At 40.4% G+C, this 24,482-nt stretch overlaps 1 protein-coding gene across 1 annotated transcript in view; it reads right to left on the bottom strand.

Moving 5' to 3' along the window:
* The window catches only part of ACAT1 (acetyl-CoA acetyltransferase 1), a 30,699-nt gene extending 6,217 nt beyond the window's left edge, over positions 1 to 24,482 (bottom strand). Inside the window, exons 1-9 of the mRNA XM_066371603.1 lie at positions 24,323 to 24,482; positions 15,441 to 15,488; positions 14,246 to 14,363; positions 13,869 to 13,964; positions 13,153 to 13,253; positions 5,025 to 5,168; positions 4,441 to 4,591; positions 3,439 to 3,534; positions 1,441 to 1,554 (exon numbers count right to left, since the gene is read on the bottom strand). Of these exons, the coding sequence (XP_066227700.1) occupies positions 1,441 to 1,554; positions 3,439 to 3,534; positions 4,441 to 4,591; positions 5,025 to 5,168; positions 13,153 to 13,253; positions 13,869 to 13,964; positions 14,246 to 14,363; positions 15,441 to 15,488; positions 24,323 to 24,394 (940 nt within the window). The 5' untranslated portion in view covers positions 24,395 to 24,482. The remainder of the gene's footprint in view (positions 1 to 1,440; positions 1,555 to 3,438; positions 3,535 to 4,440; positions 4,592 to 5,024; positions 5,169 to 13,152; positions 13,254 to 13,868; positions 13,965 to 14,245; positions 14,364 to 15,440; positions 15,489 to 24,322) is intronic.

The raw sequence follows: 24,482 nt of genomic DNA, 5'->3' as shown, positions 1-24,482 counted from the left end.
GCGCAGTGCCTCTTACTGTGGTAACTAGTGGTAGAGGCCAAAGATGCTGCTAAACACCCTACAATGCACAGAACAAACCCCGAAACAAAGCAATTTTTTTTTTGTATTTTTATGAAGCTGGAAACGGGGAGGCAGTCAGACACTCCCGCATGCGTCCAACCAGGATCCACAGGTACGCCCACCAGGGGGCGATGCTCTGCCCATCTGGGGTGTTGCTCTGTTGCAACCAGAGCCATTCTAGCGCCTGAGGCAGAGGCCATAGAGCCATCCTCAGCGCCCGGGCCAACTTTGCTCCAATGGAGCCTTGGCTGTGGGAGAGGAAGAGAGAGACACAGAGGAAGGAGAGGGGGAGGGCTGGAGAAGCAGATGGGCGCTTCTCCTGTGTGCCCTGGCCGGGAATCGAACCCAGGACTCCTGCACGCCAGACCGACGCTCTACCACTGAGCCAACTGGCCAGGACACAAAGCAATTTTTTGTTGTAAAATATTAATAGAGCTAAGGTTAAGAAACCATGATCTAAACTATGAATAAAATGCAGTTACAAGGTTTTTATAAAGTAACAAAGTATCTGTTTAACTCCTTATGAATAAGGCAAGGCAGATTTTACAGCTAAAAATAGGCTTAAGGAGATTGCTGTATGTCAAGGCTACACAGTTAATAATAAGTGACAGAATATCTAGATTTCATATTTCTAGACTTCTAATTGCATATTTTGTTTAGGTATATGAGATTTTATCTGGCGCCCTTCCCCATAGTGCCAGGGTAAAACATGCACCCTGTACTCACCCACTCATTTTATAGGACAGGAAAAGAGTTTTAAAGCTCAATGTTATATAAAATAAATTATAACAAAAATATTAAAGGAGCTTTTATCTCAGTTAAAACATGTTTTAGGCCCTGGCCGGTTGGCTCAGCGGTAGAGCGTCGGCCTGGCGTGCGGGGGACCCGGGTTCAATTCCCGGCCAGGGCACACAGGAGAAGCGCCCATTTGCTTCTCCACCCCTACCCCCTCCTTCCTCTCTGTCTCTCTCTTCCCCTCCTGCAGCCAAGGCTCCATTGGAGCAAAGATGGCCTGGGCGCTGGGGATGGCTCCTTGGCCTCTGCCCCAGGCGCTAGAGTGGCTCTGGTCGCAGCAGAGCGACGCCCCGGAGGGGCAGAGCATCGCCCCCTGGTGGGCAGAGCGTCGCCCCTGGTGGGCGTGCCGGGTGGATCCCGGTTGGGCGCATGCGGGAGTCTGTCTGACTGTCTCTCCCCGTTTCCAGCTTCAGAAAAATACAAAAAAAAAACAAAAAAAAAACATGTTTTAGTTATATCTTGTCACAAAGCACAACACTATAGCTAGAAATAGCTTCAATATTATGTATTACCAACAAGGAAACTCAGTTTCAGGAATGGCTTATGGAGGTTTAGGAATAAACAAATGTTCAGAACATTTTCTACCTGCTATTCTTGCCAGTGGTTTAACATTGAGTCTCTTGGCTGCATCTGCAGTCATCAAAACCAAAGCAGCTGCTCCATCATTCAGTGTGCTGGCATTGGCCGCTGTTACCGTGCCTGAAAGCATCAAAGAGCATGAAGTCAAAATAGTTCAATTCCTACCGCGTTCTGCTTATGCTGCCAGATGCATGGCGAATTACAAATACACATGGAGATAACTCCTGCCCTAGGGAAACATAGGCACCTATAACACAATTAATGTAAGAATGCTTTTACTGTGTTAGTTTTTGTAACAGTTTATTCTAAGCTAGCTCAGAAATGCACGATGTCACTGACTAAAATGCTGGTTTGCAATTCTTGAAAAGTAAACACCAGTTCATAGTTTTTTCTCCCCAGGGTCTCTTAGCTTACTCATCATAGAGCACACACTCATATATTTTTCAAATCTGTCAAAATCAGGTACTTCTTCTTGTCACTTAATGGCAATGAATAGTAAAAAAATCACTGAACTAAATACAGAGAATTTTATGATATGTAAATTATGTCAATTAAACTTTAAAAAAAATATCAATAAAGATCCTATAAAGAATGCTAGGCCCTGGTTGGTTGGCTCAGTGGTAAAGGGTCGGCCCAGCATGTAGAAGTCCCGGGTTCGATTCCCAGCCAGGGCACATAGGAGAAGCGTCTAACTGCTTCTCTATCCTTCCCCCTCTCCTTTCTCTTTATCTTTCTCTTCCCCTCCCGCAGACAAGGCTCCACTGGAGCAAAGTTGGCCCGGGTGCTGAGGATGGCTCCATGGCCTCTGCCTCAGGTCCTAGAATGGCTCCGATTGCAGCAGAGCAACGCCCCAGAGGGGCTGAGCATCACGCCCTGGTGGGCATGCCAGGTGGATCCCGGTTGGGCACATGTGGGAGTCTGTCTGTCTGTCTGCCTCCCCTCTCACTTCTCACTTCAGAAAAGTATAAAAAAATAAAAAAAGAATGCTAAAATTTTTAAAGTATAAGTAAAATTTTTATAAGATTTTTTAAAAAAAACTGGGCCATTCCTATAGTTGATGTCGAGAAATTCAATCAGGAAAGGAGGGAATTTTTTATTTATTATCACAATAGTATACAACTAATTTTAAAAGCAGAACTGACCTTTTATTCTCAAAGGATTTCAAAACCATTAAGAACACTGGAATCTCATTTATACTAACAGTCAGCAATTATTTATTGAGAACCTACTATTACATTCCAGGCACTGCAGATAAAACAGTGAACAACACTGTTGTCATCTTACTCTTCAAGAAGTTTATAGATATTTAACATAAACTTAACTTGCACATTACAGTAAACTTTATATTTTTTTCAGATTTATCCTTTTTTTTTAATAGAAGAGAGAGAGAGAAGGGGAGAGAAGCAGGAAGCATCAACTCTTATATGTGCCTTGACCAGGCAAACCCAGGGTTTTGAATCGGCGACCACAGTGTTTCAGGTCGACGCTTTATTCCCTGCGCCACCACAGGTCAGGCACAATAAACTTTCATAAACCATATATGAAAAACAATTCTAAAGTCATTCTATAATCTCTTTCCTATGGTTTATATATCTTAAAGGTATTAACTGTTAAGCAGTTTTAAATATACTTTGGATAAATACTTGTTTTGTTAATTTTACTTGAGACTGATGTATTGAAAATGTTAAACAGTACCTAGATGTTTTCCAGGATTACTTTTTACAAATCCTTACTCCGCCTGACCTGTGGTAGCGCAGTGGAAGTACTGACCTGGAACACTGAAGTTGCCGGTTTGAAACCCTGGGCTTGCCTAGTCAAGGTCTGTATTGGAAAAAACTATGAGTTGAGGCGTCCTGCTCTTCCCCACTTCTCTCTCTCTCTCTCTCTCTCTCTCCTCTCTCTAAAATGAATAAATAAAGTCTTAAAAGAAAAATCCTTACTCCAAGACTAAATAAAGTATTAAAACTCCATTTTTTTTCTCATGCTTCGTTTCTTAATACTAACCATTTTCTTTCTGGAAAACTGTCTTCAGCTTTGGAACTTTGCTAAAATCAACACGTTTATATTCTTCATCTTCTTTCACCACCACATCTGATTTACCTAAAAACACAAATCTTTTTAGTTAAGTAATCGCCAGTTAAGACAACAATTAGTCATTGAGTAAGAAACCTGCACAAGATGCTTGGTAGTCGGGCCTCCCTTTGTGTGCCCACATACCTTAAACCATCAGAGGCAAATTTTGTAGAATCCACCTTCTTTAATCTGCTAGTGTCTTAGAGACTATTAAGTAGTTTAACATAATTTAAATCTATTCAGCCACATCCCATTCCCTTCTCTCTCCACCGCCTTTGAATTCTCTTGACCACAGAGGTATGTGTCTAAACTAGGCTAGATAAGCTCTAGTGTTCCATCATTCTGGGCATAGTAACCATTCCTAGAACGGTAATGTCACCTACACCAGGTTGTGAGCCTCTACTGTGTATTAGTTCTGCTGGAGTTGGTCCCTTTGAGCCTTAGAAATGTGAATAAAGGCAGAAATGTAAGAAGCCTGAGCAAATGAAGCACAAAAGCATGCAGTACTGAGAGGCCGAGAGAGCATGTCCTAATAGTACCAAATCCCAGTTCCAACACCTACAATTCTCAGAGCTGACTTTTTGCTGCCATTACCACCTTCAGTTCTAGGAGGTAACCCCAAAAGCCTTCTAATAAATCCTCTTTTTCACTTAAGCTAATGTGTTGCCTGTTGCTTATATTAGAGTTCTAATAAATCTATTTTTCAAACTAAAATAATATGTTTAGTGGACTTTAATTAAATCTTGTATTAAAGTGGGTTGAACTATATTATTCCCAAACTGGCAACATTCTCCTTATTTAAGCAGAAGGGTCAAGTATCCTTAGTTGAAATGGAAAAGATAAAATTATATTAATTTAAAATTTAAACAAAAATTTAGCAACATGTAAAGTCAGTTAAAAATTAAAATCTATTTTGGAACATAATCCTTCTACCTTTTATTGTAATTGTGACAGGAATAACTTCATTTCCGAACCTTCCAGCTTCCCATGCTGCTTTACTTCTGGTGTAGGAGTTAATAGCATACGTGTCCTGTTCATCTCGGGAAATACTCAGCTTTTTTGCAGTATTCTCAGCACAGTTGCCCTGATAAAAGTTGGAAATAAAAAAAAACACACTAACTTTGTATAACATATCTATTATCTTCGCATAACATAAAACAGCTAGTAGTTGAATTTAGTTCCTTAAAATATACTCGTCTAGACTAGGCAATTTTTCACTCATGTCTCACCTTCAAATACTTGAATTAGCTCAGAGTTGCTATTTCAATGGCAAATAATTAGTTATAGAATATATTATTAGTAGGCAGAAAATGCCCTATTCTAGTGTGTGGCAATTTATTAAACAATTGAGCCAAGCTTATGCAACGAGCATAGAAAAATATTTTCTTAACATTAATAACTAAAATCAACATTTATAGAGTCTATCCTTCAGTTCAATTTTGAAAATACATATAATTTTAAAAAGCAAGCGGTATTATATATTAGATGACATTTCACTAGTAAAAAGCAAGAAGTACCATATGAATTTTATTGTAGACGTCAGTTAGCCCATCTTTTACGATCAAATCTTCAAGCTTTACCCCACCATATGGTGTTGCTCCTCTGTTCATTACGTAGGGAACATTAGACATGCTCTCCATCCCACCGGCCACCATCACATCCTGATCAGCAACAAACACACAGAAAACATGTCAATTTAGATAGTTTCAAACCCACTATACCATCCACACAGCTACAACAAACCAGTAATTTACATGAACTTTACTAAACATTTTTTATACAATAAATATAAGAAGTACTCTTACACCTGGATGAAAGGAAATAGTCTAAAATGTGTAATGATAATTAAAATTAAGAGTCATTCAGAGGGGATTCAAGATAGCAGCAGAATGAGTGGAAGTTATACTCACCTCCTTTCAGAACCAAACTGTAATTACAACTAAAATACTAAATAATCAACTTGAATAACTTACTGAAGACGAGCTGACTAGAAAGGTCTTACAACCAAGAATTTACAGAAGAAGCCACAGTGAGACTGGTAAGAAAGGCAGATACCAAAAGGGTTGACCATACTCCAACGTGCAGCAGCTGAGAATCCCCAGTGATATCTTGGCTGCAAAGGTCCCCACTGAAGAGCATGGGGTCTCAATCCCAGGTTAGGCAACCCAGCAGAGTTGGGAAGAGGAACCCACATAAAATCTGGCTGTGAAAATTAGTAGGGACTCTCTCTGCCAGGCAGACGGGAGTCAACTAGAAACATAGGCGCCCTCTTAAAGGACCAAGGAAAGATTGGATAAAGAAGATGTGGTACATATATACAATGGAATACTACTCAGCCATAAGAAATGATGACATATTACCATTTACAACAACATGGATGGACCTTGAGAACATGATACAGAGTGAATTAAGTAAATTAAAAAAGCTAAGATTTCACACATAGGTGGCATATAAAACAGACTCACAGACATAGATAAAAGTTAACTGGTTACCAGAAAAGCAGGTGTGGGGAAGGGAGTGGGGGGAAGGGAGTAAAGAGAAACAAATATAAGGTAACAGAAAATGATTTGACTCTGACTGATGGGTACACAACATAATCAACAGTTCAAATGCTATAGAAATGTTTATCTATGTACTCTTATTGATCAATGTTACTCTATTAAACTTAATTTTATAAATAAATTTTTAAAAAAGCTTCATTAAAAAAAAGGGCTAGGGCACAAATCTCTTTTGCAGCCACTTACCCTGGGCAACCAATGAATGTATGACTAGGTGAACAACAAACCAATGTCTCTCTCTCTCTAAAATCAATTTTAAAAATATTTTTTAAAATGAGGAATACAGTATCTGTAATAAAAAGTACTCTAGAAGGTATCAACATTAAATTAGATGAAGCAGAAGAACAAGTCATAGATTTGGAAGACAAAGTAGCAGGAAACACCCAATCAGAGCAATAAAAAATGAATTTAAAAAAAATGAGGATTGGCTCTGGCTAGTTGGCTCAGTGGTAGAGCCTTGTCCTGGCATGTGGAAGTCACAGGTTCAATTCTTGGTCAGGGCACACAGGAGAAGCAACCATCTACTTCTCCACCCCTTCCTATCCCCTTTCTCTCTCTCCCTCTCTGCCCTTCCTGTAGCCATGGCTCAAATGGTTTGAGCAAGTTAGCCCCAGGCACTGAGGATGGCTCCATAGCCACCCTCAGAGGCTAAAATAGCTCAGTTGCTGAGCAGCCCCAAATGGGCACAGCATCGCCTGGTAGAGGGCTTGCCAGGTGGATCCTGGTCAGGGTGCATGCAGGAGTCTGTCTTTCTTCCTCCCCGCCTCTCCCTTACAAAAAAAAAAAAATGAGTATAATGTAAGGGACCTTTGAGACAACATAAGGCATTAGAACATTAACATCATAAGAAATACAAGAATGAGGAGATAGAGAACAAGGGATTAAGAACCTATGTGAAGAAATAATGGCTGAAAACTTCCCTTACCTAGTGAAGGAAAAAGACAAGTCCAGGAAGCATAAAGAGTCCCAAACAAGACGGACCCAAAGAAGTTCATACCAAATACATCGTAATTAAAACACCAAAGGTTACAGACAAGAGAGAATCTTAAAACACCAAGAGAAAGACGGTAATCTACTGGGGAGCTCCCATAAGGCAGTCAGCTAATTTCTTAACAGAAACATTTCAGGCACGAAGGGATTGGCAGGTAATATTCAAAATAATGAAAAAGAAGGTCCCACAACCAAGACTATTCTACCCAGTAAGACTAGCATTTAAAAATGAAGGAGAAATAAAGATCTTCCCAGGAAAAAACAAAAAGCTAAAGTTCATTACTACCAACCAGTATTACAAGAAATGTTAAAGGGACTTCTTTAAAAAGAAGAAAAAAAAAGTAATAAAGAATAAAATGGCAAAAACTACATATTTATTACTAATCATTTTTTTAAATGTATTTATTAATTTTAGAGAGAGAGAGAAAGAGAGAAAGAGACAGAAACATCAATCTGTTTCTGTATGTGCCCTGACCAGGAATCAAACTGGCAACCTCTACATATCTGGACAACACTCGAACCAACAGAGCTATCTGGCCAAGGCTCAATAATCACTTTAAATGTAAATGGCTTAAATGCTTCAATCAAAAAACACTGGGTAGCCTGACCAGGTGGTGGCGCAGTAAATAGAGCGTTGGACTGGGATGTGGATGACCCAGGTTCGAGACCCCAAGGTCGCCACCTTGAGTGCGAGCTCATCTGGTTTGAGCAAGGCTCACCAGCTTGAACCCAAGGTCGCTGGCTAGAGCAAGGGGTCACTCGGCCTGCTGTAGCCTCCCACCCCTGTCAAGGCACATATGAAAAATCAATCAATGAACAAGTAAGAAATCGCAACAAAGAATTGATGTTTCTCATCTCTCTCCCTTCCTGTCTGTCTGTCCCTATCTGTCCCTCTCTCTGACTCTCTCTGTCTCTCCCACAAGAAAAAAAAGAACAACACTGGGTAGCTGAATGGCTAAGAAAATAAGACGCACATATATGCTGTCTTCAAGACACTCATTTCAAAACAAAACATACACACATAGATGGAGAGTAAAGGGATGGAAAAAGGTATTTCATGCATATGGAAATTTTTTATAAAAGAAGCTGAGGCAGCTATACTTATATGAGACAAAACAGACTTTAAAGCAAAGGCTATAATAAGGACAAAGAAGGACACTACAATGATAAAGTGATCAATCTAACAAGAGGCTATAACACTTGTAAACAGTTATGCACCCAAGAGAAGAATGCCTAAATATGTAAAGCACATCTTTTTTTCTTTTTTTTTTTAATTTTTTTTACTTTTATTAATTTTTAGAGAGGAGAGTGAGAGAGAGAGAGAGAGAAAGAGAGAGAAGGGGAGGGAGGAGCAGGAAGCATCAACTCCCATATGTGCCTTGACCAGGCAAGCCCAGGGTTTCGAACCGGCAACCTCAGCATTCCAGGTCGACGCTTCATCCACTGCGCCACCACAGGTCAGGCTGTAAAGCACATCTTGATGGATATAAATGGAGACACCAGTAGCAATACAGTCATAGTAGGGGATTTTAACACCCTACTGACATCAATAGATATGTCTTCAAAACAAAATTCAAAAGGAAAAGCAGCCTTAAATGACACATTACACCAGATGAACTTAATTGATATTGTCAGAGAATTTTACCTTATGGCAGCAAAATAAACATTCTTTTCAAGTGCACATAGAATATTTTCTAAGATAGTCCACATGTTAGGCACAAAACAAGTCTCAATAAATTTAAGATTGTGATCATATCAAGCATATTCGCTGACCACAATAGTATGAAACTAGAAATCAATTAAAATTTTTAAAAATGAAAAGCAGACCCAAAACAAATGGAGGCTAAATAACATGTTATTAAATAATGAATGAGTAACAATGAGGTCAAGGAAGAAATCAAAAGATACCTTGAGCCTGACCTGTGGTGGCACAGTAGATAACGCTGAGGTTGCCGGTTCAAATCCATGGGTTTGCCTGGTCAAGGCATATACAGGAAACATCTACTATGAGTAAATACTTCCTGTTTCCCCTGCCCCCTTTCTCACTCTCTCTCTCTCTCTCTCTCTCTCTCCCCTCTCTCTAAAAATCAACAAATAAAATCTAAAAAAAAAAAGAAGTCTTTAAAAATAGATACCTTGAGACAAATGAAAATAAGAACACATCAACCCAAAATCTATGATACATAGCAAAAGCAGTCATAAGAGGAAAATTCTTGGCATTAAAGATCTACTTCAAGAAACAAACCAGCCTGACCTGTGGTGGCACAGTGGATAAAGCCTCGACCTGGAACACTGAGGTTGCCGGTTCAAAACCCTGGGCTTGCCTGGTCAAGGCACATTTGGGAGTTGATGCTTCCAGCTCCTCCCCCCTTGTGTCTCCCTTCTCTCTCTCTCTCTCTTTCTCCTTCTCTGTCCTCTCTCAAGTGAATAAATAAATAAATAATTTTTAAAAAAAGAAACAAATCAAATCTCAAACACCCTAACCTTACAACTAAAGGAATGAGAAAAAGAACAACAAAGTCCAAAGTGAGTAGAAAGAAAGGAAATAATAAAGACCAGAGCTGCCTGACTTGTGGTGGTGCAGTGGATAACCCATCAACCTGAAATGCTCAGCTTACAGGTTTAAAACCCTGGGTTTGCCTAGTCAAGACACATATGACAAGCAGTCAATGAACAACTGAGGTAAATCAACTATGCACTGATACCCCTAGAGTACTCCCCTCAGTAAAGTCATTAAATAAAATCTTATACAAGAAGAAACAGAAAATCTGAACAGACTGGTTAAAACTAATGTAAGTGAAGCAGTATAAAAAAATCCAGCAAAAGCCCAGACCTGATGGCTACACAGGTAAATTTTACAAAACATTCAAAGAACTAATAGCTAACCTTCTCAAACTATTCCGAAGAATTCAAGAGAAGGAAGACTCCCAAGCTTATTTTAAGAGGCCAGCATTATCCTAATTCCAAAACCTGATCAAGACATTACAAAGAAAATTATAGGCCAGTATCCCTCATGAATATAGATGCAAAAATTCTCAGCAAAATATTAGCAAACCAAATCCAGCAATACATTAAAAAGATCAAACACCATGACCTAGTGGGATTTATCCTGGGATGCAAGGTTGGAACAACATCTGTAAAACATTTAACATGATAACACCACATTAACAAAATGAAGGATAAAACTCACATGATCATATCAATAGATGCAGAAAAGGCTTTAGTTCTTTTACTTTTTCATTGAATTTATTGAGGTGACACTGGTTAAGAAAATTGTATAGGTTTCAGGTACACAATTCTAACACATCTTATATACACAATGTTAGAAAAAGCTTTTGAGAAATCCAGCACTCACTTATGATAAAAACTCTCAGCAAAGTGGGACTAGAGGGAACATACCTCAACATAATAAAGGCCATCTATTACAGACCCATAGCCAACATCATACTCAATGGGGAAAAACTAAAAGCATTTACCTTAAGATCAGGAAAAAGGGATATCCACTTTCACCATTCTTATTCAACATAGTACTGGAAGTCCTGGCCACAGTAATCAGACAAGAAGAAATGTAAAGCATCCAAATTGGAAAGGAAGAAGTAAAACTGTAATTATTTGCAAAAATATATATATATGGTGGAACCCTAAAGATTCCACCAAAAACACTACCAGAACTGATAAATGAATTCAGTGAAGTAAAGGATACAAATAAATATCCAGAAATCAGGTGTATTTTTATACACCAGTAATGAACTATCAGAAAGGGAAACTAAGAAAACAATTCCATTTACAATTGCATAAAAAAATAAAATAAAATACCTAGGTCCTGGCTGGGTAGCTCAGTTGGTTAGAGCATTGTCCCAAGATGCCAAGTTTGCAGGTTCAATCCCTGGTCAGGGTGCATATAAGAATTAGCCAATGAATGCATAAATGAGTGAAACAACAAATCAGTGTTTCTCTCTCTCAACCTCTCTCTCTCTTTCCTCTCTCTCTAAAATCAATAAATTTAAAGATAATAATATATAGAATACCTAGGGATAAAATTACTTGTAAAATTGTATGACAATGAAGAAAGAAATTGAAAAAGATACAAGTAAGTGAAAGCTTACACCATGCTCATGGATAGGAAGAATTAACATCAGTAATATGTCTATATTATCCAAAACAATCTATTGATTTAACTAAATTCCTATCAAAATACCAACGGCATACTTCACAGAACTAGAACAAATAATCCAAAAATTGATATGAAACCATAAAAGACCCCAAACAGCAACAGCAATCTTGTGAAAGAAGAACAAATTTAGAAATATCATGCTACCTGATATCAAACTATACTACAAGGCTAGACAAATCAAAACAGCATGATACTGGAATAAAAACAGACCAAAAAATGAATGGAACAGATTTGAGAGCCCAGAAATAAACTCACGCATATATGATCAATTAATATTTGACAAAAGAGACGAGAGCAGACAATTGGGTAAACATGGTGTATTCAATAAATGGTGTTGGGAAAATTGGACAAATAGATGTAAAAACATGAAATTAGACCACCTTCTTAAACGATATAGAAGAACAAAAAAGTGGATTAAAGACTTATGTGTAAGACTTGAAATCATAAAACTCCTAGAAGAAAATATGGGCAGTAAAATCTCAAACATTTCTCTTAGCATTATTTTTTCTGTTATGAAAAAATGCTAGGAAGACAAAAGAAAAACAAAGGTGAGTATATCAAACCAAAAATTTTTGCACAGCAAAGGAAACCATTAACAAAATGAAAAAACCCACTGAGTGGAAGAAGATACTTCCCAATGATACATGTGATAAGGAACTAATATCTAAAGTTTATAAAGAACCAATACAACTCAACACCAAGAAAAACCAAGTAATCCAATTTAAAAATAGGGAGCCTGACCTGTGGTGGTACTGTGGGTACCTGGAATGCTGAGGTTGCTGGTTCAAAGCTTGTATGTCTTGGCAAGCCCAGTCAAGGCACATATGAGAAGCAACAACGAGTTGATGCTTCCGGCTCCTCCCCCACTATCCTCACTTTTCTCTCTCCTCTCTCTAAAATCAGTAAACAAAATCTTTTAAAAAATAAAAATTTTTTAAAAATGGGGAACAAACCTGAATAGAGGACATAGAGATGGCCAATAGACATATAAGAAGATGCTCAATGTCACTGATCGTCAGAGAAATGCAAATTAAAAGCACAATGAGATACCACCTCAGACCTAGTAATTCTGATGATAGTTAGAATGGCTATAATCAATAAATCCACAATCACAACTATTGGTAAGGATGTGGAGAAAAAGGAATCCTGTGCACTGTTCATGGGAATGACAAAAAATGGAACTGCCTATGACTCAGTGATTCCACTTCTGGGAATATATCTGAAGAAACTGAAAACACTAATTTGAAAGAACATATGCACTCCTATGTTTATTGCAGCATTATTTATAATAGCCAATATACAGAAACAACCGAAATGCCCATCAACAGATGGATATAAAAGCTGTGATACATAAATACAACGGAATATTACTCAGCCATAAAAAATAAATCCTAAAAGCCCTGGCCGACTAGCTTAGTTGGTTATAGTCTAGTACCAATAAGCCAAGGTAGCAGGTTTGATTCTTGGTCAGGGCACAATCAAGAATCAACCACCATGTGACTAGTAGTGGCACAGTGAATAGAGCATGACCTGGGACACTAAGGTTCCAGGTTCGAAACCCCAAGGTCGCCAGCTTGAACGTGGGATTATCAGCATGATCCCAATGTTGCTGGCTTGAGCAAGGGTCACTGACTTGGCAGGAGCCCCCCAGTCAAGGCACATATGAGAAAGCAATCAATGAACAACTAAGGTGTCGCAACTACGATCTGATGCTTCTCATCTCTCTCCCTTCCTGTTTCTCTCTCTTGCCAAAAAAAAAAAAAGGGAAGGCTGGGGATTAGCACATCCAGACATTCCTGAGTATCTGAAGCAACATTACAACTGTCCTTAGCACTTCTAAAACATGAATGTGCTTAGATTTCTGGTGTCTTTTAGCACTGTATATTATTTTAATTATAAAATAGAAAAGAAGGTGCTTCTCACCTGATGTCCACACATAAGATTCTGAGAGGCCATCATGACGGCTTTCATTCCTGAGGCACAAACTTTGTTTATAGTGGTACATGGAGTAGAAATCGGTAAGCCTAAATCAATATATAAAGGTCATATTTTGATAAACAAAGGTACTCTTCAAACAAAAGTATAGAATTAAAATCAGTAAAGTCTATTAAACTATAATCTGCAATATAGTCTTCCTGTGCTGTATCATGGTTCACTTTTTGCGGTTTCACCATATCACAGATTTTTAAATTGTATACATCTAATTTTGTAGCTCGAATTTTTTGCTGTATTGCAGAATTTTGTGGCATATAGGTATTTTTATATATTTATTATCTGTATTTAGAAAGTGTTTAAGAGCACTGGAAGCATTTAAAAGAGCATGGGAAAGGTTAATTAATGACTGTGGGAAAAGTTAATGACAGTGTGGAAAAGGTTTATAAAAGAGTGGGGAGGGTTTATAAAGCCTTAAAATATATATAAATAATAAAATAAATATAAGGTTGCTACTTCAAGAATTTTCACCTATTGGAAGGGATTCTGGAACCTAACCCCCATGACAGACAAGGAACCACTTCTGCCAACACAAGTCTATAAATGTTAAATTACATTATGCATTTAACATTTTATTTAAGCTAAAATGGCCTCCACTGTGTCATGTCAAACACTTAAGTCTAAAAGCAAAAACGTATGTCTAGTACCTGCACCGAGTACTGCTTGCCTTGTAGGGGCTTGTCCTTCACCTCCTTGTAGAACGTTACCCATGTATGCTTCTTTCACCTCTTCTTTTGGTATCCCTTTTAAAAAAAATCAATAAGGTGTTTCTATATTTCATTCAATTTAATAATTAGTGATTACCTAGTAAGGTACATGACATGATATAGAAAGCAGGAATGGTTTCTTTTTATTGTCAGTTTTTGAGTTTCATTCCTAACTCTATAGTTAAGGACCTTTTTACAAGGGAATTCAGAAATGTTGGCATTTCTAATGTTACATATACCATATAGTAAATGCAAAATCAATATTTGTTCCATTGAATCACTGCCCCTTAATACAAAAAGCAAAAGCAACTACTGACCCGCCTTTTCGATGGCCCCCTGGATGGCAATGGAACCCAGCTTCGTGGCAGGCAGGGAGGACAGGCTGCCGAGAAACGATCCGATAGGTGTTCTTACAGCACTTGCTATAACCACTTCCTGTTAAGAGAGAGGATAATAAAAATTATACTTAAACATTTTACCCAAATCATCTTTTATTAAAAAAAACATAATTCGTGGATATTATCTAAGAAACAGACCGTTTATGAATAACTAATTACTCATCAAAGATTAAAATAATCTCAATATTTGAACAGCAGTAAAACTATACATTTAACGCTGGTACCTCATGATTTAAGACCTAAGATTTAATAGAAAATCTAAGACAAACCTACTCTAATACAGGCATTGACCTTTCTCAGTTCTCCACATGAGGTTTGAAACCAGAACCTTAAATTTCAATTCTTTCTATCACTCAGTCAAAATTTAAGAAATGTTAACGTTATGCTTGTTAACTGCATAATAAGCAACCCTAACCAAAGGGCTTCCTTACTGACGGGAACTCTGGGCTAGGAATCAATACCTGTATGCTAGGCTACGTAAGGCCATACCACACCCATACCTGCAACAAAGCTAAAGCCATAATTTCCTAAATGATCAATAAGATAATATTAATATGAAATTAAGAAAAAAACAGACAAAAATTGTCTTAAATACTATAAAACTCTATTGTAACAATTCACTCCTTACTCTTGCCTTCCACATTCTCATTTTAAGTTCATCAATAAGAGAACTGTTCCCTCAGATTTTGGTAGAAGACTATTACTAAGTCATTTTGGGACTCTCTTAAAACAAAGAGAAGACTCCCTCAAAAAGTGCTAGCAGGTGATGGTCCTTCCTGTCTAACACCCACCCTGGTCCAGTCCCTTTCTTCCAGTATCTTTCAAGTTGCCCCTGCAATATGTCACATACAGTGAAATGCAGATCTCGGAAGGGAAGAATACTGGCCAACTCCCAGAGAAGGTGGTTTTACAGCAGACAAAAAAAAGAAGCAAAAATCATGCAGGGCACTAGATTAAAATTTTTTATGGTAAGTTGGGAATATTTCAGTAATTTGCTATTTCTAACCATTGCATCAATCCAAGCTGACCCTCTCAAATAAAAAAAGAATCATAAAAATATACATTTTTTATTAAACACATTTCCTTTAAATTTTCAATTTAAATTTACACTTACATTCAAAGTGGGTTTTGATACATAACTTCGTTCCACATATCTTACTTCCTGTAATATAAATATTTATAATGTTATAATATAGAAATATTCATGTATGTATGTCACTTTATACTTCTCAGTGATAAGATTATAGTGATTTCTATGCTTTATATTTTTATTTCCAAATTTTCTTTTATTGATTTTTTTTTAGAGAGAGAGATAAAGGCAGGGGGGAAGAGGAGGAAACATCAACTCATAGTTGTTATCGCATGTGCCTTGACTGGGGCTTTGAACAGGTAACCTCAGCATTCCAGGTCAATGCTTCATCCACTTTGTCACCACAGGTCAGGCCAAAATTTATATTTAGCATATACAAATATTGATCGACTTATGACCCATGCAACTTACGACCATTCGACTTTACGACCACAATCGCTAGCCACAACTGCTCCCCCAGCAGGGTGTACAACAGTGCGGACCAGCTTCCGGCAGCACTACCATCTCCATGTGCACCATTTCAACTGTTATCCCAGACTCGGTACAGCAATTTGTGTTTTGTGTCTTGGATATTTTTCATCAAACCCCTCCCAAGATGTCTACCAAGAGGAAATTGTCTTTGCAAATATTAAACCAGTTGTACTGGTAATGCAGTGTTTTACTTAAACCTGATGAATGTAAAAATAAGAAACAAAATGATGTAGAGATGATACAAATGGCATAAAATGAACAAAGAAAATAATGATACATAACAATAATGAAAGAAAATTATGATAAAATATGACTTAAAGATTTTTATAGGGCCTGACCTGTGGTGGCGCAGTGGATAAAGCATCGACCTGGAAATGCTGAGGTCGCCGGTTCGAAACCCTGGGCTTGCCTGGTCAAGGCACATATGGGAGTTGATGCTTCCAGCTCCTCCCCACCTTCTCTCTGTGTCTCTCTCTCCTCTCTCTCTCCCTCTCTGTCTCTCTCTCCTCTCTAAAATAAATAAATAAATAAATAAATAAATAAATAAATAAAAAGAATTAAGGACTCAATGCAACCCTCCCCCCCCCAAAAAAAACAAAACAAACAAACAAACAAACAAACAAAAAGAATGGAAGATTTTTATAGGCCTAGCGTGCGGAGGACCCGGGTTCGATTCCCAGCCAGGGCACACAGGAGAAGCGCCCATTTGCTTCTCCACCCCTCCGCCGCGCCTTCCTCTCTGTCTCTCTCTTCCCCTCCCGCAGCCAAGGCTCCATTGGAGCAAAGATGGACCGGGTGCTGGGGATGGCTCTGTGGCCTCTGCCTCAGGCGCTAGAGTGGCTCTGGTCGCAACATGGCAATGCCCAGGATGGGCAGAGCATCGCCCCTTGGTGGCAGAGCGTCGCCCCATGGTGGGCATGCCGGGTGGATCCCGGTAGGGCGCATGCGGGAGTCTGTCTCTCCCTGTTTCCAGTTTCAGAAAAATGGAAAAAAAGAAAAAAAAAAGATTTTTATAACATAATTTCACAGTACTGTACATATAGCCTACTCAACTTACGACCAAATCATGTTACGACCGGTCTGTCAGAACCAATCGTGGTTATAAGTTGAGCACTAGCTGTATCAGTGTTACACTGAAAAAAACAAACAAAACTACTTTGTAATATACCCCTACGATTAATTGTTCATTGGAAATATATGTTTATCTTAAAATTGCTAATACAGTCATCCCTCACTATATCATAGTTCACTTTTCACGGCCTCCCTGCATCACGAATTTTTAAATTGTAAATATGTAATTTTGTATTGCGGGTTTTTCACTATATTGCAGGATTTTGCGGTATACGTGTATTTTTATATATTTATTATTTTAATTATTTTTGTGGTAAAATAAGCATTTTGTAGCCTAAAAAAATTGAAAACAATATAAAAATATAAAACATATTAATTAAAACATATTAAAAGAATATTAAATCTAAATAAAATATGTAGCATACAGCAGATTAGTAGACAAAAACTCACACATTTGGAAACAACAGCTACAGTGACTTCCGCTTGAGCTAATTTGCCCACATGAGATCGTTCATGGCATACTATTGGCTGATGGATGGGAGGCAACCAACCAGAGGTACCTTCATCAGTACTGCACAGCTAATTCATCATCATCATCATCATCATTCAAGTTATAATAGTATATTCACTGGTAAGTGCCCATATAGAATATTATATGTTGTTAAAGTTACATAGGTTTAAGAGTATAGAAAGTGTTTAAGAGCACAGAACTGTTTATAGAGTGTAGGAAAAGGTTTATAAGAGTGTGGGGAGGGTTGCCTGACCTGTGGTGGCGCAGTGGGTAAAGTGTCGACCTGGAATGCTGAGGTCGCTGGTTCATAACCTTGGGCTTGCCTGGTCAAGGTACATATGGGGGTTGATGTTTTCTGCTCCTACCCCCTTCTGTCTCTCCTCTCTCTAAAATGAATAAATAAAAATATTTAAAAAAAGAGTGTCGGGAAGGTTTTTAAAGCCTTAGAATATATATAAATAATAAAATAAATATAAGGTCGCTACTCAGATTTTCGCCTATCACAGCGGGTTCTGGAACCTAACTCTCGCGATAGATGAGGGACCACTGTATAGCTTTAAGTTAAATCTTTAAGTTCTAAATTAAGTTATTTTAAAGTACTACAAAAAAATATCCTCATTGCTTAAAAAGATATTTAAGCCTGACCAGGCGGTTGCACAGTGCATAGAGCATTCATTGGACTGGGACGGAGAGGACCCAGGTTTGAAATCCCGAGCTTGGGTGTGGGCTTATCTGGTTAGAGCAAGGTTCACCAGCTTGAGCCCAAGGTCACATATAGAATATTATATGTTGTTAAAGTTACATAGGTTTAAGAGTATAGAAAGTGTTTAAGAGCACAGAACTGTTTATAGAGTGTGGGAAAGGTTTATAAGAATGTGGCTTGAGCCCTGGCCGGTTGGCTCAGCGGTAGAGCGTGGGCCTAGCGTGCGGAGGACCCGGGTTCAATTCCCGGCCAGGGCACACAGGAGAAGCGCCCATTTGCTCCTCCACCCCTCCGCCACGCCTTCCTCTCTGTCTCTCTCTTCCCCTCCCACAGCCAAGGCTCCATTGGAGCAAAGATGGCCCGGGCGCTGGGGATGGCTCTGTGGCCTCTGCCTCAAGCGCTAGAGTGGCTCTGGTCGCAACATGGCGACGCCCAGGATGGGCAATGGTGGGCGTGCCGGGTGGATCCCGGTCGGGCGCATGTGGGAGTCTGTCTGACTGTCTCTCCCTGTTTCCAGCTTCAGAAAAATGCAAAAAAAAAAAGAAAAAGAAAAAGAAAAAGAAAAAAGAAAGTGAAGAATGTGGCTTGAGCAAGGGGTCACTAGGTCTGCTGAGGCCCCCAGGTCAAGGCACATATGAGAAAGCAATCAATGAACAAGTAAGGTGCAGCAATGAATAATTGATGCTTCTCATCTTTCTCCCTTCCTGTCTGTCTGTCCCTGTCTCTGTCACACACACACACACACACACAGACACACACAAAAGATATATAAGTAAAGCTTGCTATTTCTCCCCACTCACTCCTAACAAATATCTCTGGACTATGTTTTTTTTGTTGTTTGTTTTTTTTTGTATTGTTTTGAAGTTGGAAACGGGGAGGCAGTCAGACAGACTCCCACATGTGCCTGACTGGGATCCACCTGGGATGCCCACCAGGGGGCGATGCTCTGTTGTGACCAGAGCCATTCTAGTGCCTGAGGCAGAGGCCATGGAGCCATCCTCAGCGCCCGGGCAACTTTGCTCCAATGGAGCCTTGGCTGCCGGAGGGGAAGAGAGAGACAGAGAGGAAGGAGAGAGGGAGGGGTGGAGAAGCAGATGGGCGCTTCTCCTGTGTGCCCTGGCCGGGAATCGAACCCGGGACTCCTGCACGCCAGGCCGACGCTCTACCACTGAGCCAACCGGCCAGGGCCTATCTCTGGACTATGTGAGGCATGCACACCTCACATAAATATGGTCTGTATTACAAGATAAATTCTTTTTTAAGAAAGAAAAGAGCCCTGGCAAGATAGCTCAGTTGGTTAGAGCACTATCCAAAGCTCAGAGGTGGCCAGTTCGATTCCTGGTCAGGGCACATACAAGAATGTTCCTGCCTCTCTCTCTCTCTTTCTCTCTCCGTTCTCTCTCACTGAAATCAATAAATAAAAATTTAGAAAAAATAAATAAAGAAAAGAGTAAATATCTTGGCCCTACATATCAGCTTTTCCCATACTGTTCTTAGGAACAAATGCCAATGCAAACAAATTCTAAAGTACAGTTCATAGTTCAGAGACCTAATTAATCTGAAATGGGACGATCTACAGGACAAAAAACGAAGAAAATATTTTTCCCTCTAAGGTCAGAAAGCATAACTATTAAAACATGACAACTTATATTTAGAACCTAATTTTGTTGACAGTATGTCCAAACATATCTCACAAAGTAATAAAACAAGTCTATAAATATTTTAAAACTTTAAACTGACCTGAAAACTTAGCTTTTCAAAGGTTAAACAAGCTTTGTCCTGACTCAGTGCAAATAATAAACTAAAGCACAGACAAAAAGCAAATATATTTGACAAGCAGTGGTCATAAGAAGAGATAACCAGCACTAGCCAGGTCACTCAGTAGATAAAGCATTGTCTTGGCACACCGAGGTTGCAGGTTCCACCCCTGGTCAGGGCACATATGAGAAGCAACCAGTGAATGCACAACTAAATGGCATAACTAAGTGGAACAAGGAGTTGATGCTTCTTTTCTCTCATTCTCTTTCCCTTCTCTCTCTCTCTCTCTCTCCCTCCCTCCCACCCACTCAAAATCGATGGGGAAAAAATGAAAATAAAAGTTTTTAAACAAGAAAAGAATATCCAGAAAATATCACCCCAAAATTGATTTTTATAAAGTATTTACGTGAGAATAGATATATGAAATGGTAGCTTAAAGAGAGAATGTTTTGGTAGGTGGTGGAGGAACAGAATTTAACTTAAGATCATCTTTTATCCAATGTTAATATGATAGAAAAATCTCTTTTATGTAGAAAGGTCAAATAAACAACTATAGTATAATAAATAACCTAATGTAGTTCTGATTTCATCAAACACATAATATTCAATGGAGTCCCTATTCTGAAAAGATGCCTTTACAGTCTTCATGAGGGAGACATGACTATCACACATAATACTATTCATATCCTTCACTTGCTCGATAAACATGTTGAGCTCACTTACCTTGCAGAGGCATTATGGTGAATTTGAGATCTGTAAAATACGGTCTCTGTACTCAAGCAGCATTATAATGCTATAGAGGAGAAATGTTAAAGCCACGTGACCGAGACAAGCGTCAAGAGTGAGTCTTAGACCAGGGATCCCCAAACTATGGCCTGTGGGCCGCATGCAGCCCCTTGAGGCCATTTATCCGGCCCCCCGCTGCACTTCCGGAAGGGGCACCTCTTTCATTGGTGGTCAGTGAGAAGAGCACATTGACCATCTCATTAGCCAAAAGCAGGCCCATAGTTCCCATTGAAATACTGGTCAGTTTGTTGATTTAAATTTACTTGTTCTTTATTTTAAATATTGTATTTGTTCCCATTTTGTTTTTTTACTTTAAAATAAGATATGTGCAGTGTGCATAGGGATTTGTTCATAGTTTTTTTATAGTCCAGCCCTCCAACAGTCTGAGGGACAGTGAACTGGCCCCCTGTGTAAAAAGTTTGGGGACCCCTGTGGATGTAACAGAGGGAACCTGGTCATTTTTTAAAAATAAAACATCGTGCAGACTGGTACCAAATGGCCCACGGATCGTACTGGTCCACGGCCCAGGGGTTGGGGACCACTGCTCTAACCAACTGAGAACCTGGCCAGGTCCCAATGAACTTTCACCTTATTTCCCCTCAGCCCTTGCTGGTTATTTTTCTGTTGCCTTTGCTGTCTCATCCTCCCCCTCCCCACCTCCTAGTCCTGGAATGTCCCAGGGCTTTGTACTAGGCCCGTTAATTTTCTTTTTTCTTTTAGAGAGAGAGAGAGAGAGAGAGAGAGAGAGTAGGGGGGAGGAGCAGGAAGCATCAACTCCCATATGTGCCTTGACCAGGCAAGCCCAGGGTTTTGAACCGGCAACCTCAGTGTTTCAGGTCGATGCTTTATCCCACTGCGCCACCACAGGTCAGGCCTAGGCCTGTTAATTTTCTAACTTCACACTGTCTCCTTAATCACATCTAATCCCATGGCTTTAAACAGCATTTATGTCCTGACGAGTTCCAAACTCCTATGTCCTGCCTTGATCTCTGAATTTCCGCCCTAGGAAATTAGTTTCTTCCCAGTACTTCCCACCTCAGGACACCACAGCACAATTTACTCAGGTGCTCACGCCAAAACCTAAGACCTCCCCCTACATCTTTCTTTAAAACCTAAATACTCTCACAGACATTGTCAATACTGTGTCCAAAACACACCTAAATTCTTCCCCTTTGCTCCGCCTGCACTGCTGCCAACGAGTGCCGGCCAACCCTCCTGCTCCTGTAACAGCCTTCTAGCTCATTTCCTTCTTCCCTTGACTTCCTTTTCCAGTCTATCCAGTTTTAAAAATGCAAATTGGATCACATTACTCCCAAATGAAATCCCTTCATGGCTTTCCACTGCCCTTGGAGTAATATCCAAACTGTTCCCCTTCTCCCTTAAGAACTTGCATGGTCTGGCTCCTTACTTTCCTCCTACACTTTCCCTCTTGCTCTGTGCCAGCCACACAGACCTGCTCCTTGTTCTGCACCCTGTCCCACCTCAGGGTCTCTACAGTGAGCGTGCCTCTGCTGCTAAGAGTCTTTCCCTAACCCTTTATGGCTGGTTCATGTTCATTCTTCAGGTCTCAGTTCAAAGGACACATCCCCTGGGTGGTTCTCCCTAGCTACTCTTAGGCCGGCCTCCCTTATTTCAACACGTTTACTTTCTTCAAAGCCCTTCTCACACTGTGTCAACTTTCTTTCTCAACATAATGCAAGCTTCCTGACAGCACGGCTCTCATTCACTGCGACAGCCCTGCCACTTGGCACTATCTAGGCCCGATAATTATTAAATACCTCAGGCATGAATGACAAAAATATAGGAGGGTCAGGACAATAAACATCGTGTGTAATAAATGAGCAGAATAAGCACATCAAGTTAAGTTTTCTCTGCACAGGACAATCTTTTTTTTAAGTGACCCAGACGGACAGACAGGAAGGGAAAGGTGTTGAGAAGCATCAATTCATAGTTGCCTCACTTTAGTTGTTCATTGATCGCTTCTCATATGTACCGTATTTCCCCATGTATAAGACACACCTTTTTCCAAAAAATTTGGGGTCTAAAAACTGGGCACGTCTTATACAGTGGCTGTGGCATTTCAAACGCCATAAGGACGAGACAATATAAGACAGGATTTGTCATCAGACACAGATGAGGACAAGCTAATGGATGGGAGTTTTGACAGTGATGAGTTGTATGAATCTTATGATGAATAAAACTTGAGTTCAATAACTTTATGTAACACATTATTTTTCAAATTTCGGGCCCCCAAATTAAGGTGCATCTTAGACATGGAGTGTCTTATACATGGGGAAATACGGTACCTTGACGGGGCGGGGGGCGGGGGCTCCAGCCAAGCCAGTGACCATGGGCTAAAGCTAGCAACCTTTGGACTCAAGCCAGTGACCATGGGATCATGTCTATGATCCCACACTCAGGCTGGTGACCCTGCACTCACACTGGTGAGCCTGTGCTCAAGACAGCGACCCTTGGGGTTTCAAAGCTGGGACCTCAGTGTCCCAGGTCAATGGTCTATCCACTGTGTACCACCACCGGTTGGGTTAAAGATTTTATTTGTTGATTTTAAAGAGGGAGAAGTGGGGGTAACGAGAAATATCAACTCATAGTTGCTTCATTATAGTTGTTCATTGATTGCTTGCCATATGTGCTCTGACTGGGCAAGCCCAGAGTTTCGAACCTGGGCCCTCCGCGTCCCAGTCCAACGCTCCATTCACTGTGCAACGCGCATCTCCTAGTCCCCAGGCTGTGCGCATGGCCGGCCTATTTACTGTGCAACGCGCATCTACTAGTCCCCAGGCTGTGCGCGTGGCCGGCCTTGCAGGGCTTTCTGGACGTGGGTACCAGGGAGGGGCCCAGTTCCGACTCGGTCCGCCTCGGGGCGTAGGCAGCACCCGGCCAAGGCGGGGAAATGGCAACCCAGTCCTGCGTTCCAGCCCCTCTCACCTTCATCTGGTCAGGCAGTGATACAACTGTTTACATAACATTTACATTGTGTTAGGTATTATAAGTACTGTACTCTAGAGATGACAAGTACACGGGGAGGATTGCAGTTATATGGAAATGCTATGTTATTTTATATACGGGACTTGAGCAACAGAGGTCCTGGAACCAACGCCTCCACCCCCTTCCCCCACCAAGGGAAAACCGTATAATTTACTTTGTGTTTTATAAGTAGCCATTTATTTTCCCTGATAAGCTGTAAATTACCCAGAGGAGATACATCTTTTTATTATCACATACTGCCTAACATCTGGTAAACCCAATGCTCTCTTGATAATGACACAGGCTTTTTTTTTTTTAAGTTCAGAAATGGTTTAATGGGCCTTGGGACCGTCAGGCAAGGCCAGAGTCCCATCTTTCCCCCTGTAAAATGTATCCCCTTCAACACAACAGTAAACGATTACTACAGATACAGAGGAAATCCTGGGAACAAACGCGCATCTACTAGTCCCCAGGCTGTGCGCGTGGCCGGCCTTGCAGAGCTTTCTGGACGTGGGTACCAGGGAGAGGCCCAGTTCCGACTCGGTCCGCCTCGGGGCCGTAGGCAGCACCCGGCCAAGGCGGGGAAATGGCAACCCAGTCCTGCGTTCCAGCCCCTCTCACCTTCATCTGCCTCCGAAGCAGGGGGCTGCGCCCGCGGGCGCCGCTGCGCAAAAGGGCCGCCAGCACAGCCATAGTCACCAGGCACAGAACACCGACTTCAAGGGCACGGCGGGGGCGCGCCTGCAGCTGGCCACCCCCACCGCGACCCCACCCTCCTCCT

This window comes from Saccopteryx leptura, chromosome 1 (assembly GCF_036850995.1).
Source record: "Saccopteryx leptura isolate mSacLep1 chromosome 1, mSacLep1_pri_phased_curated, whole genome shotgun sequence".
NCBI lineage: Eukaryota > Metazoa > Chordata > Mammalia > Chiroptera > Emballonuridae > Saccopteryx > Saccopteryx leptura.
This window is presented reverse-complemented; position numbering and strand designations above follow the sequence as displayed.